The 14,859-nt window shown below is 39.4% G+C and overlaps 1 protein-coding gene across 3 annotated transcripts in view; it reads right to left on the reverse strand.

Moving 5' to 3' along the window:
- Positions 1-14,859, reverse strand: part of dscamb (Down syndrome cell adhesion molecule b) — a 135,660-nt gene that overhangs the window by 111,721 nt on the left and 9,080 nt on the right. For all 3 annotated transcript variants that reach the window (XM_030151613.1, XM_030151612.1, XM_030151614.1), the window contains exons 2-3: positions 7,734-8,051; positions 7,144-7,290 (exon numbers count right to left, since the gene is read on the reverse strand). In XM_030151613.1, coding sequence (XP_030007473.1) covers positions 7,144-7,290; positions 7,734-8,051 — 465 coding nt within the window. The remainder of the gene's footprint in view (positions 1-7,143; positions 7,291-7,733; positions 8,052-14,859) is intronic.

The raw sequence follows: 14,859 nt of genomic DNA on the forward strand, positions 1-14,859 counted from the left end.
TCTGCTGTTCAGTCTCCCATTACTAAACAGATTGCTTTATTGTTTTATGTGCATAGTGATTAGGATGTCAGTAGATGGCTTAATATAAGACATACACCTTAGATAAGAACATAAAACAAAACAGAGCTGTAATCATTCTTCCCTACCAACTGTTTTACTGGTGTTTTACTGACTTATAATACAGAAAGTGCAAGTAGGAAGTAATGAAAAATTAATTGTGTTTTAGCACAAATTACACATTTATCCCTCAGCTACTGAGGCAGAAGGACGCTCCACAGATGACCTTAGGTTTAAGATTCTTTTGGGAAGCCCAGTCCAAGATCGATTTCCCTCCATCTCTGTCTCAGTAACCCTTCTATCGATCCTTATCAAATATGTATCATGTCCTCAAGCCTTCACCACAGCTAAGATGGAGACTTCAAACAGCAACAGCTCAAACAGAAAGTCAAAAGAGAACATGGTTTTATCTTTTGCAAATGGCAATCCTCATAGCTGGGGGTAGATGTATCAAAGTATGAGGTATATACTCCTGAAGCATGGTGTATAAAACCTTTACAATAAAATATTAAATATCTAGTAGTTTAAACCCTAAAAAACTAAAGCCCTCCAATTAAAATTAGTGCATGCTGAACTAAAATGATATTTACAAAAGATAGATGCTTTGTCTTCTACTCAAGAGAAGAATGAGATGTGCTGTGCACACATCAAGAAAACACCCCTGATCTCTGCTCTAACCTCACTTCTTACTAAAAGGGTCTTGTCTCTTCCTCTTCCAATTCCCCAAACTCCCCTTCACACAGCACTCATATGTTGCAAATGCACAAAATGCATCCTTCAGCTCATGTTCCCATAATTCTCTCTGGCAGCAGCGTGATTAATGCGCACAACTATTGATTTTTTTTCTTTGCTCTTTTTTTTATTTCTTTCAGGAGAGTGCCCCCTGCCCCCAGCCCCAAACACTTCTTTGACAGCATCACACATTACACAATATTACTCACATACATAAACAATAAATATAGAGCAAAATAGAAATGCATGTGCAATTACAGGATCTTTGAGGATGCATACACATACTGTACGAACAATAAACACCCCATCTCCCTCAGTTTTCAGGCAACTGTGTGTGAGTGGACTGGGAAAAGGGGTGCGGTGAAAGACAAGGGTCAGCATTTCACTAACTGCTGATCTGTGTGGAGGAGGAGGGGAGCAAAATGATAGCCTGTGTTGTTTTCATAGGGTTTCACTGCAGGATGGGTGGAGAACAGTGCAAAAAAAAAAAAAAAAAAAAAAACATCCACGCACCTTACAGACACATAACAAGTATGCACATAATATCTGCACACATGTAGAAGCACACATACATATTAATATCTAGATCTTCCTCTCAATTGGGGTGTGAATACAGTGCATGCAGGGATCACGCACTCCTGCTTGAGCCATGACCCAATTTCCAGCCACCTAACAACAAGATCAACAAACCATGTTTGTGTAAGAAGGAGAGACAGAAATCAGCAGAGATGGAGAGGTGGAAAGAGGTGGAGCTATAGCGAGGGAATAGTGAGTGAGGAAGGCAGCAGAAGAGAGGAGGAAGACAAAAAAAGACCTGGTGGAAATTCTAGCAAGGGACAAGCATTTCTTTCCAAATTTCCAGCATCTCTTGCATCCTCAATCCTGTCCTCACCTCATTTCCTCTAATCTGCACGCTCTTCCTCTACATTTCCTTGCATTTTCTTCCCTAGCTCATTTCTACCACTGTGCCCTCCTTTCAAGGTTGGCCTGACTTTGGGCGTGTTGAATTTACAGCCCCATCTCCGCCTGCCTCTCAGTGCCCTCACTGTCAATCTAAGTGAAAAATGGAGGCAGTGGCACATCGCTGGCATGATAAATTCCTGCTGAGCAGTGATCCTGTAAACCAAACACCTACAGTAGCCTCTTTGAACACATCCTTAACATTCCAGTGGCTGAGCTGGTGGCTGGTTAAGACTGTGATTCTATTAGCAAGCAAACTGTTTAATTAGCCTCTATAAGCACTCACAAGAACCCATGAGAGAGGAGTGAGCAGAATGTGAGTGTAGAGGCACTTTCATCACTTAAATGCTAAACACACAGTTGGGAAGAAGCCGACATGAATGTGACTGAAAAATGCAACTTTTTTTTTCACTGATGCCTTGAGTATTGGATGGACTTATTTGCATAAAGCACATAAAAAAACAACGTTTTCCACGCAGGAGGAAATTGACTGGGGCGCTGTGCCAAGCAGGTTATGCAATGAGATGAAAGGAGAGAAGGCCAATAGTCAGGGCCAGAAGCAGAGAAGAGAAGAGAAGAGAAGAGAAGAGAAGAGAAGAGAAGAGAAGAGAAGAGAAGAGAAGAGAAGAGAAGAGAAGAGAAGAGAAGAGAAGAGAAGAGAAGAGAAGAGAAGAGAAGAGAAGAGAAGAGAAATTACATCTCATCATCTCTGATATTTTTATCCATCCACCCATTATCTATACCCATTTATCCTTGCAGGGTCATGAGTGGGCTGGAGCTAGTCCCAGCTGACACTGAGCGAGAGGCGACAGGTCACCAGTTCATCACAAACCAGTTGCCAGGAAAAAAATTAGATTTCTGCAGCTCATTGAAATATACTGTAAAATACAGTGAAGCAAAAATATGTTTCATATTAACATGTATGGAATGTTGCAGACATATAGGTGTTCACTTTAATGTTTATTATTTATTATTGTTGCTGACTTTTAGGTTGAAGCAGCCATAAAACAATCATCACTTGGTTTGAATATCTCTGAATATATCTTTTTTCCTTACATCTTAATACACATCTTTTCTGCATTAAACTGAGTTATGATGTCTTTCTTATGTCTAAACATAACCATAGACATTTTTAAATTACATATGAACATAATATCTGCCATTGATGAAAAGAGTCATGATCAGATAAACACTGACAGTGTAAATATGTTGATGTTGGATATTTGTGTTCACAGATGATGTGAAGCTACATATTCATGGTGTGCGGTAATGTATGGCAACATTTATTTCTGGCATCTGGGTTGTTGATCACATGTCTGACACACACAGACAGACAACCATTCACACTGACATTCACACCTACAGGCAATTTAGAGTCACTGATTAACCTATTAACCTTTGTGTCTTTGGACTGTATTCGTGTTATATTTAATAAATAACAAAATGATTGGTGTGCACAAAGAAGAAGAGGAGGAAGGCTGAAACCACATCCAGAAAGTATGAATGGCTTATGGAGTCATCCGGCTCCACCCGCCTCGCACTAAGCCTGCGTCTTGATACAAACCAAAGCTTCCCATCCTCCATCTCTATCCTAATCTTCAGTCTGACAAGATGAAAGGCCTGCATGTTTGTTCCAAGGAGGAAACCCTATCTCTCCACACCAGAGGAAACCTTGCTACCTCCCTTCTACCTCTCTTCTCTCCCCATCTCACCTCACCTCTGCTCACCTCTCGCCTCTTTTCCCGTCCTCTTCATGGGCGTTATACAGGCTGTCTACACACACTACACTTCCTTATCTGCAGCTGTGTCAGGCTTCCCACTGGATGAGTATCTGGATGAAGGTACAGCAGCAATGGACTTAACCTGAGTCAAACTGCATGTGCGTATGTGAGACTTGTCTTAAAAAGTCTACAAATGCACACAGTGAGCATATAATAATCTACAATGCTCAAACGGAAATCAATCAATAAATGAAGGTGCCACAACATGACATTAAATGCACAGAAAGTAGGTTAATGTATTTTGCTTAATCAAAACAATGGGGAAAGAAGTGCTTTGATGATATTACAAAGTAGTGAGGAATCAAGGGAGATTTCATCACTCTTACCAGTGAAATCTATCTCAAGCAGAGACCTTGTTTACAGATTCTACGAAAATATATTCACACCGAGATGCACTAACAGCATCGTAGTGTTTAATTCTACTGAAACAGCCACATGTAACATTAGTAACCATATGACGACACTGATGGACGACCAAATTAACAGTGGCAATGGTCGTTTCATTGAATAAAATACTGATTTTCTATATATGAAGATTTTAGGGCATGTAATACAATATAAGTAAACAAGTCAACCGAATATTTAATGTGGGCCCTGGGGTTTTTAGGTATTAAAATGTGAAATGTTACATATCATAGCTTTATGCAGAATTTCCACTTTCAAATATTATCTAAAAGTTATCATTTAGTGTTAAAATAAAGAGCTTTGAAGTCATGACAAAGATGCTGATCTAATGGACTGTACAGATGTGAAACGAATCTATTCATTCATATGTATATATACATTTATTCTAAATACACACACACATGCCAAGATAATTTATTTACAAAGAAACATTTAAATGAATGCAAATGTTTCTACATACATCGAAGCTTATAGAGAGACACGATTTAACTACAACATACATCTGCATCTTAACGGAGAGTGCAAAGCCTCAATGACAACTTGATGTTTTTCAGCGTATTCAGTATGTAAGCAGAGGTTTTGTTGAAACTCCTCTCTACAGCCAAGGCCAACCAGCTCATTATGCCGCCTCGTATTTTGAATGATGAGAAACAAAAGGTAGGTAGATGGAAAAACACAAAGACACACAACATCCCAGTACCATCCTATTTCTAAAGACGCACGCACAACACACAGGAGCATGCATTAAAAACCCAACTACATACACATAGATGTGGAAACACTGAAACACAAAGGTGCAGTGATACACACAGGCTTTAAATAAAAGGCCACCATATAAAATCATGGCAATAACCCAGCAGGACACAGCTCAACTCCTCCCCTCCTCGGCCTGCTTTCTTTCTTTTTTTCCCCCATCTCTTTCATCTCTCTATTAGCTCTGTCAATTGTTTATCAAAAGCAGCGAGGAGGCGATCGGAGCCGGGCATTTGAAAGCTCGTGCTGCAAGATCCATTTTAAAATTCATGACAGGTTAATGGTATGTTAGTGGCAACATTAGGACCCAGTGAGCTTGCGTCGTGCTCATTCTCATTGAAAACAGGCCGCTTCAAATGAGTACTAAGCAGTCCTCATTCTGAGAGGTAATTCATATTGTAATTAACTTTTCAATCACAGCTGATTAATTAAGACAGGCCTAGTCTGTATTTATGCATCTATTTTTGACCCTAATGTGAATCACTGGATATTCTGCAGCCGTGGTTTAAGCTCATTTCTTCTCTAAATGTAAGTTACTGATCTCAAGCTGAAAAGCATGTTTACACAAGAATATATGGTGACCAGTGATCATATATTTTGATCATTCAAAGTGTTTAAACTGCGAGGGTTTCGGAAAAACAGATAAAAATCAAGTGACGTCATCAGCCTATAATTGTAGTGCGTCTTGACTTAGACAGATTCTATCATCGACTGTTCTCCCTCACATTCTGATGCACAATGCAAGTGTAGGGGAAGTGCGCTTGATGTTACCGTTCCCAACAAAAACCTGAGATTAATAATTCAGTGCAGCTGTGGGATAGCTTTATTTTGTGTCCACTGAGACCAAGTCTTCTTTCATGAAAAATTGAAAAAAAGAAAAGAAAAAAGGGTCTGGAGACAGAGTCGGAAAACTAGGCTGGGTCAAACTGCGCCTAGTTGCCATTGTCAAGCCCTGTTGGTATTCTTATGGTCTTTCTCTTGCTTTTTGCTCAAGCACAAACATAAGCACGAACACACTTGCGCGTGCACATACATTCTTCTAACCCTCGCTCCTAGAGTAAACATACCCTCTCCATAACAGTGCGAGGTGAATCCGCTCATGCATCAGAATCTACCATCAAATATTTATCACGAAGCAGCAGTGATTTTGACCGTGTGCTCATGCTTTTGACAGCACTCGCCTGCTGCAATACTTATTGGAGTAAACACGGACAATCCAATATCGTTGTTCTCTTGAACGGTTGCAAAGGACTCAAAAGAACACCAAGCATACAATACAATCCATCAAAACTTCACTGCATATTCTATAGGCTGTCAAACCTGTGGTTAAAAAAAAAAAAAAATGGAAAGGTGTCATTGTAGCCAGGACAATATAAGCTCATTTCAAATATGGATGGCAACAACAGGTTCTTCAGTATAACTAACAGGCACACAGTTCAGTCTGTACATGAGGAGATTGTTTTTGCACATATACATAACTACATTTTATTGCATTGTCTGAATTTTGGCAAGAAGAGTGTTGTTTAGATGAAGACATAAAAGTGATACATTAGAGCATGTTATCCTCATAAAGGCTATTTTTTTAAAACCAAAATGAAGATAAACACCATCTCTGAGTCTTGTCTACATGATTCATTTCATTTACAAAGGTAATCATATCTGCATGCTCCATATTTGCCTGCTCTGCATGACATTAGGCAATGTCGTCAACTTGCAGCTTGCAGCGAGTAACTCGAGTAACCTCGAGTAAATAAGTCTCTGGCATGGATCAGAAGACACATCTTCATGCTTGAGCACACACATTTAAAATGCCACCAAAACACCGTCCCAGATTCTGCCCTCAGTCAAATGACATCAAGTGCTCACTTACAGGTCCCTGAACGCCCAGTATGAAGTGAAATCAGCCAGCGGGCAGTACACGCCGCAATCAAAGAGATAAGCATTCCATTTAACTTGAGTAAAAATCCAAGCCGCAGAATGTTCTGGTGTCTTATGTGATCATGCTGTGCCACTGGATTCAAACAAGGAGGGAGGGTAACTAGGTCAATAATGCTATGTAAACTGTTCCACTTTACCCCTAGCTGGACTTAAAATGGAGTTGGCTGAGGTGGAGTGTGTATAGGAGAGAGACACTGTGATTCAATATGACAGTTATCAACATCCTCTGGCTAGTAGGAGGACATGGCTGTACAGAGCTACAGAGCAGTCCTCAACAAAAGCAAAACACTTCCCCCTGTTAAACATTTAAATTCACAGTTTTTGTTGAAACCAGTACAAAAAGGCTTCACTTGGCGCCCTTTAATAACTAAAATATAATGTGCTTTCAGTGTATTTTTTGACATTTTGCACATCAAACCTGTTGATTTAACTTTTGATTTTAGGCAGAGTTTTAGCACAAAATGATCAGAGAAACAAATATATTCTTTTTATATTAAAGAAATATGAACTGACGTACCTGAGCTGAGTGAAATAGTGTCTTTCTCCCATGATACAACAGAGACATAGGCCTCCACAGAAGCAGGGATAATGCACTTGAAGACAGCTACACTGCCTCTCATGGCCTTCTGATCGGCCACTCTGACTGTATAGGGTTCTCGTGAAACTGTGGAGGACAACAAGACAAAACTGAAGAAAAACACAATAGATCTCTAGATCTAGACAAGACAAAGTTTCATTTAATGGAGAGGAAGCACATAGGCCAGGATAACTGTTAAAACAGAAACAGAGGGTCCTCATCTGTAAAAATCTCTAAAATTAAAATTAATACTTGGTGTCAAATAACTTCATTTTGCTTTGCAGGTATGTTACAATACATACATACATAATACAAAAATAAAAACTAGAAAAATAGTCTTATATGAATGAAGAGTCTAACGCTTAATACATATAAAACAATAATGTTATCCTTTTTTCTGCAACTACAAATATATCTCCAGTCACCAATACTACAGTACATCTTTAATACTGCTTGTGCTGCTGATTCTCCTGTGACTTTCTTACCATTACCAATAGTATTCCTGCTACTCCTGGCCTGCCTCGACTCACCAGCTTTGATGTGGACATCCTGACTCCTAATCTTGCCAGAAGGGTTTTCTGCAGTGCAGTAGTATGTGTTGTCATGGATCAGCTTGCTGAAGCTGGATGGCAGGAAGTTGAAGATCTGGAGGGTTCCATTTGGGTGGACATGGCGGATGCCTGGGACATCGTAGATCTCCTCACCGGTCGCCAGATACCAGCGCAGCGAGGCAGGCGACGCACCCCCAGCAGGACAGGGCACCGAGGTCCCTGTGGTGCTGGCAAATACTACCTCTTGCAGAGATGCATTGACAAAATATAAGCTGGAATGTAGGTCCTCACTGAAAACTGCAAAAGAAGAAACACAGGATATTGTTAAAGCAATTCAGAGATTAGTTACTTATCAACTCTGTTTAGTTTGGGGTTTAGATCATAGGTTTCCAGGGTGCATTTCAATACCTGAGTGGTTAAATCTGATTATTTAGAATTAAATTCTATTTTTTCTTTAAAAATGGCGAAAGCTACAATAAAAAGCATAAGCATTCATTTCAAGCATGTGTCCTTTTGCTCTTATCTATGGGACATGATCAGTAGTTTTTGATTCATCATATATTCCCATCACTGGGACTTGATATTAAATTAGCATAAACTATTATCAATTATGAAATAAGGTCAGTTGCTGTAATCATGTTCAAGCTATAATTTAAGCCAACATCATAGTAAAGTGAATCACATTAAATGCAGTTTGTGCAGATTCTCAAGAGGGTAGAGGGGTAAATGTCAATGTTTTACCAATTAGCTCCTTAATAACCTGTAGCTTTATCATTTTTGAGTGATAAAACCAACAGATGCCCATTTTTAATACAAGGATCAGTGTGTAAGGCTGGGTATGCATTTTGCGTTTTAGGCAGAAATACTAGTATTTACTGTATATCTTGTGCTGTGTGTAGCTGCTTGCCATCGAGCCTGGTCACGAGCCCAGAGGCTCTGCACTAAATGGCTTACAGTGGCACTGGCAGCCGGCTTGGCCCCTCCCTGGGGAGAAAACATTTTAGCACTTCATAAATTCCTAACAAGGTTTCAAATTGCAGACGATTCCATCCTTTTCTCTGCTCCAGCAGCTCTAAACCAGCAATGAGACCCTCCAATGACCCACTCATATACACACACACACACACACACACTCACAATAATTTGTTGACACAAATTAGGAAATTATAGGCCAGCAAAGAATCAATAGCGCAGCCTTTTCTTAGCGTTTGTTGGCATATTGGCATATTGGAGATCTTTATATCTGCACCTTTTCTGAAATGCAAATCAGCTGTGTACTCTGTGAAACAGAAACATGCACTGAAAAAGAAAACTATGAAGATCTGACTGTGAGGAGATTTCATTCACATGAAAGAAGCACAGCTGTGCCTATTCAACACAGACTGGACTAAGCCTCTTCAATACCAGAAATATTGTTTTTTGTTTCAGTGGTCTAATAGCATATTTTGATCAGTCAAGCATATCATAGCAGCCTGCAGTCAGATTAACTGTAATAAGGATATTAGCAAGTGGCACCAGGCCTAATAGTCAGAATATAACCATTTCCTTGCACATGCAGTTGTGACTCACCCTGTTAGCAATAAATATGGCAGAGCAATCTAATGATACAATCCATCCATCCATTTGTTAATATAGACAGCTTGCTGCCTGATTATTTACATATATACTGTATAATAATACTATCCATAATACCGACTCACTTCTGTATTTGTGCTAGGCGGTGACTAAAAATGAACCTCTATGACAACTCTCTTACCTTAAAAGTCAATATTCAAAGCAGAATTTGTAATTTTCACAAGGCATTTTCCTTCTATTAGTTCTTTGCCTTTTCATTTTTGTAAGAATGCATGCAGAAAACATCTGTATATGCTGCTGCGGCATTTCTTACATGGGAAAGTTTTTGCCAATTTAAATCCTTTAAAATGCAGTGAGATAGTGTGCCGGGTTCTCAGTAGGTATGTGGCACCGGCCAAGATGAAAATAATACATCAAAGTCATATTAAATTCTGATTCATTCTCTTTTTTCCAGCTGGCACCGGGAGTATCAATCTTCTCAGTGCTCTGTTGATAATGCAGACTGGAGCCGTGAGGTGGGGCTGGGGGTAGGGGTTCAGACCTATTCACGGATGATGCTCAAGGTTAGCGTAAAGGAGACGACACTTTAAAATCACTCATGTCTGTATTTTTAGACACAAAGCCTTCATTGATGTTAACGTTTGGCAGACATTTTCTATGAGTGAGAAAAATGAAATGGCGTGTTGATTATAATAGTGATAATAATGGTGCTTTTTAACAAAAAGGCACTGGTATTAGTTTTTTCTGCATCTCAGCAAAATCCTGTTTTGATGATATGTCTGCTTTGTAAGAGGTGGATTCAGGGGAGTAAACATGACAAAGTTTTGGGAAAATAATTTGCACAAATTGAAAACATAAAATTATGGTTTTGTTCCTTTGTTTAAAAAACATTTAGTGACAGATAACTGCTGGTACACATCAAAGTTTTTAGCAAATGCAATTTGGGTGTTTAGTTAATTGATACTTTGAACATTACAGTGCTACAACAAGCTAATGGCTAGAGAGAAGCAGATCAAAGAAGTGTGTGGTTGCTTGGAAAGCTTCTATTCGGTGCAAGCATCGGAGAAATTGGATTAGGATTTATGTCATGGCTGTTTTGATATTCGTCTATTTCACATATGAAAAGTATGTGAGAGCAACTCAATTTAGACTGGCTGAGTGATAGAAAGATTGATTTAATTAAAAAAAAGAAATGGACTCGAGTAGAAGGGTGCATATCACTGCACTACTCGTTTTCCTAATTGACTAAGCTCAGGAGCCAGACCACAAATGGGCCGGTGACGCAGGTACATCACCCCCTCAGACCTCACAAAGAGCACCGTGTCATGGCCCAACAAACGGCCTCAGGCCCCCACCACTTGCTACATTGCCCGAGAGGAAATCAGTAATTGGCATAATTTTTCATGAGCTCGACTGTAAAGGTGAAATAAATGACACTGTTCAATAATGCATTATACACATCTATAATTGACTATGATTTTTTTTTTAACAGGATATCTTCTGGGAGAAAGAGAAGAAAGAAAAAAGCTGTTTCATTTATATCTTAATCTTTGGAGATTAAGAAAATAACCTAGAATGCTACAGTAACTGGACCACAAGTGTCTTATGCAGCAGTCGACAGGGTTTGTGTTTGTAAAGTGACTAGATAATGGATGACAGGGGGAACAGTGTTGAAGTTTACATTTTTAGACCTAAACTGGACTGTTGACAGTGTATTTATTATTAGTTAGCAGGAGAAAATTAACTGTTTCCATGTTAATTATGTCAAAAAATAAAACCACTGTTGATGTTATAGGTCATTTTGTGAATCATATATATTTTATTAGGGCTTTTGTAAGAGTTCAGTAAAAGATTAGCTAGATTAGCTATTTTGCACAGGCTTGTAAAATACAAATATCTATGAGGACATAAAAGTAACATATGGTAAGAAAAAAACAAGCAAATAATATGACATTATGCCATTATGATTTGTGTTTTAGGACAGAACATTATATGTGTGGTGGCTTGAAACTACAACACCTTGTACTGATGTTAGCGATAAATCTCATCTTTTAACAACCTGAAATCCATAAATATAACTTAATTTTAACATACACTAGTCTTCTTTTTTATTCAATAAATGAAAACTCAGACTCAGAATGCAACTCTATGTTCCAGAGTAAGTTACATAACTCTTAATACACACTGTAACTGCTTGGCACTGAAATGAAAATGTATAGATGTATAGAAAAAACACTTAACCGACTAGATTCAAGTCATCTGTAGAACAGATGTTAAAAGAACAGATGTTACTTAAAATGGAAAAAACTTAAACATCTAGCATTACCTGTATTGAACTCATCTTTGCAGTATTTCCGATGATTTAATCTTTCAAATGTGAATAGAAAAGACAGCAGCGGTGATGTCCCCTCAAAGTAACTGTACAATATGACGAACAACACCTACAGTATCAACACAGGACTGTGATCCGTCACACAGTAGAGTTGATCAGTTGACAGGGTGTAACCAACCATGACAGTATGCTTTCAGAGCCACTGGGACGCTTCATTTAAGTAAACGTGCAATCAATGCCGATGGGAACAAACAGATAAAAATGAGAGGACATAGAGATTAACCCACAATCTAACAATGTGCTGAATCATAGATGGAAGATATTGCCAAATAGTCCCATTCTGGTATATATCTCAAATTCACAGTTTGTCTATTTTCAGTGAAAGTGTGAACTGGACAAATGATCAAAGCATGGACGAGTCACGTAGGTTCGGTTTTCTCATGTACCTGCTGTGTGAATGATCCCAGAGTCACATGGGGAACTGATGACAGCCTATTAAATCTTATTTCAAATTCATTCATTCCCTCTACCACTGGCTTTTTTACATGAACTCTCTCTGTCATGGGAAGAAGAGCGAATATCACAGAGCAAACAAGAGGCAAAGAGGGTGGAGACAGTGCGATTGATTCAGCTTCCCACATTTCAGAGGGCACTCGTGTTGCATCTGTTGAGCGAGCAGAGCCATTGTCTGAGTTGTCATTGCCACCGTGGCAGGGGGACTCGGCACCGCACGGCAGCGTGGCACCGGGTGCTTCACAGTGACAGTGTGACAACAGGAACCCTGGGTAATTAAAGCAGCTCTCTGCTCTGTGCCCTCAGGGCAAGTCTGCCTGGGACGAGGAGATCATACCTGCTCGCTCGCATTCAAGTCTCACAGCAGCCAAAGAGCAATTTTCCACTTTAACAAATACCTGCTCCTACTCTGTGGGTTTATAGGCATGACAGTACTGGTGTGATGTATGCAGTGCTAAAGTATATGCTTATTGTCTGGTATGATGCTTTAACCTGTTCATGACCCAAATCTGTTTGGATCATGCACTGATTTTTTTAATTTGATTTGATTAAAACGTTAATCATCATAAGTCAGAGAGGATCATATGGTCTTATACTGAGGGCCCTGGACCTGAAAGTAACATATAGTGGCTGCAATTTGTGAGACAGATACACAGTCAACAGTCAGTGCCAGGCAGTCCAGTGTGAGTAAGCATTCCCACTGATCTGATCTGCCCAGAGGCAATACACCATGCACGGAAGTTAAATGACTGTCTTCCAATTTGCTCTCATGAATATTAAGGGGTGCTGTGACAGTAGAAAGGGTTGGCTGTGTGCAAGCTGCTGATCCACACCGACAGATCTGTCCTCTGATGTCTAGGATGGGCGGGCAACTCTAAAACGAAGCCTCCACAGCAGATGAGCCTCCTCCTCCCTAGTCTATTTTCATGTCTTAAATGGGCCAGAGTGGCTGCCTATCTCATAAACGGAAGCCAGAGACCCTGGACTGTTTCTCAGTTAGCCAAACTGAGTGATAAAGACACTGATGTCTAAATTATGCTGCTGCTGCCGCTGCTGATGAGCACAGGAGAGAGGACTTGATGAGAGATTATACTGTAGCAAACTATAGCAGCTCCCTCTGCTGCTGCAGCTGATGAATAAAAACTTCCACTAGTACAAATATAATATTGCTGTGGGATGTTATAAGCACAGCAGAAAGTGGAGGGAAACCCAAGTCTGTGTTAAAGTTAATAAAACAAACATTATATTTAAAGCACTGGTTCACTGTTTGCAAGCATCACATTGTAAACCTAGACAATACTGCTGATCTGCAACTGGCTTTGTTATGATAGAGAACGGTTACAGTTTCACATTCTGATACCTGGAATCCTACCCGTTAATTAAAATGATTTGATAATTTTTCCAAGAGGAGAAGAGAGCTGCACCGTAGCGTTGCTTCTCCTCAACCTAATTAACAGGAATAAAATCCATGTATTTATAGAAAGCTAATGCTAATCCTTATGACAAACAGGCCTGGGTGAACATATTTATAAATATATTTGACGGTTTAGTCTTCAGAAAGTACCTCGCCGGTGCTTTGCAACATTAAGTTACACACACATTACCAAATAGACAATCACAAACTTTGGTCAATATACACATAATGAGAATGACAAGATAAGAACAATATCACCTGCTCCTGGATGAATGAAGACCTATATGTAATTTAATTTAATAATGACATCCAGGTTAACAACACTGACTGCAAATCTAATCTACTGCCCATTCACAAGCTCTCTCATGCAGCAAACACACTTGTTAACATGCACACTACATCGTTATTATGAGTTCTCACAAACAAATAGATGTCAAAACATTTCCATGCATAAAAATAAAGTAGTGTTACATTTAAGTTCAGTCTTGTTGAAGGTAGCCTGTCTTTGTTAGTAAGACTGTCTTTATTTTGACTGAGGGGCTTATCTGGTGCATTGTCACTGCTAAACTTTGCCACTAATCACATTAAAGATTATAAATACATATCCTTTAAGTTTATCTTTGTAATTTACTATTAAACTTAAACATGTCTGATTGTGACTTGAGTGGATATAATCTAATTGCTTCCAAACTAATCTAATGGTCAGCATACACTATCTCTCTTCATAACATGATTAAGTAGCAACGCTCTCACTGTAAAGATGCCTGTTGGCAGAAGCCTTGCCTCAGTCAGACGGCCAGACGTGGCACATACTGGACAACCAACCTTATTATGTCACCGAACATTAAGGGTAAGGGCCTTTAAGGGAGTTTCAGTTGATGGTGCCTTAATACGACTGCTGTCCACCTGCATGCCAGCCAAGGTACGACGATGTCTACGGTACGGTTTCAGTGTACACACTGCGACATGGAAGCCACTGAAGGGAATGACCTGAAACTGACAGCCTTTGGGCCTCAGAGATCTTATTCCACTTGTTTCACTTCAGATCTGTCTGAAATGCTGTCAGAAAGAAGCTCCAACCCACAGAATTACACTGTGGATTATTTTCTTATAACTTATTTTATATGGTCACCAACCTGCCGAGTGTCATCTCCATCACACACACCACACAGCAGTAATACCAATCCATAAATTATGTGTATTGCAAAAATAATAAATATTAACCCATATAGACCCAGTGCTACTTTTATATCAGTTCCCAAATAACTTTT

The sequence above is a fragment of the Sphaeramia orbicularis genome, chromosome 13 (genome assembly GCF_902148855.1).
Source record: "Sphaeramia orbicularis chromosome 13, fSphaOr1.1, whole genome shotgun sequence".
NCBI classification, from domain to species: domain Eukaryota; kingdom Metazoa; phylum Chordata; class Actinopteri; order Kurtiformes; family Apogonidae; genus Sphaeramia; species Sphaeramia orbicularis.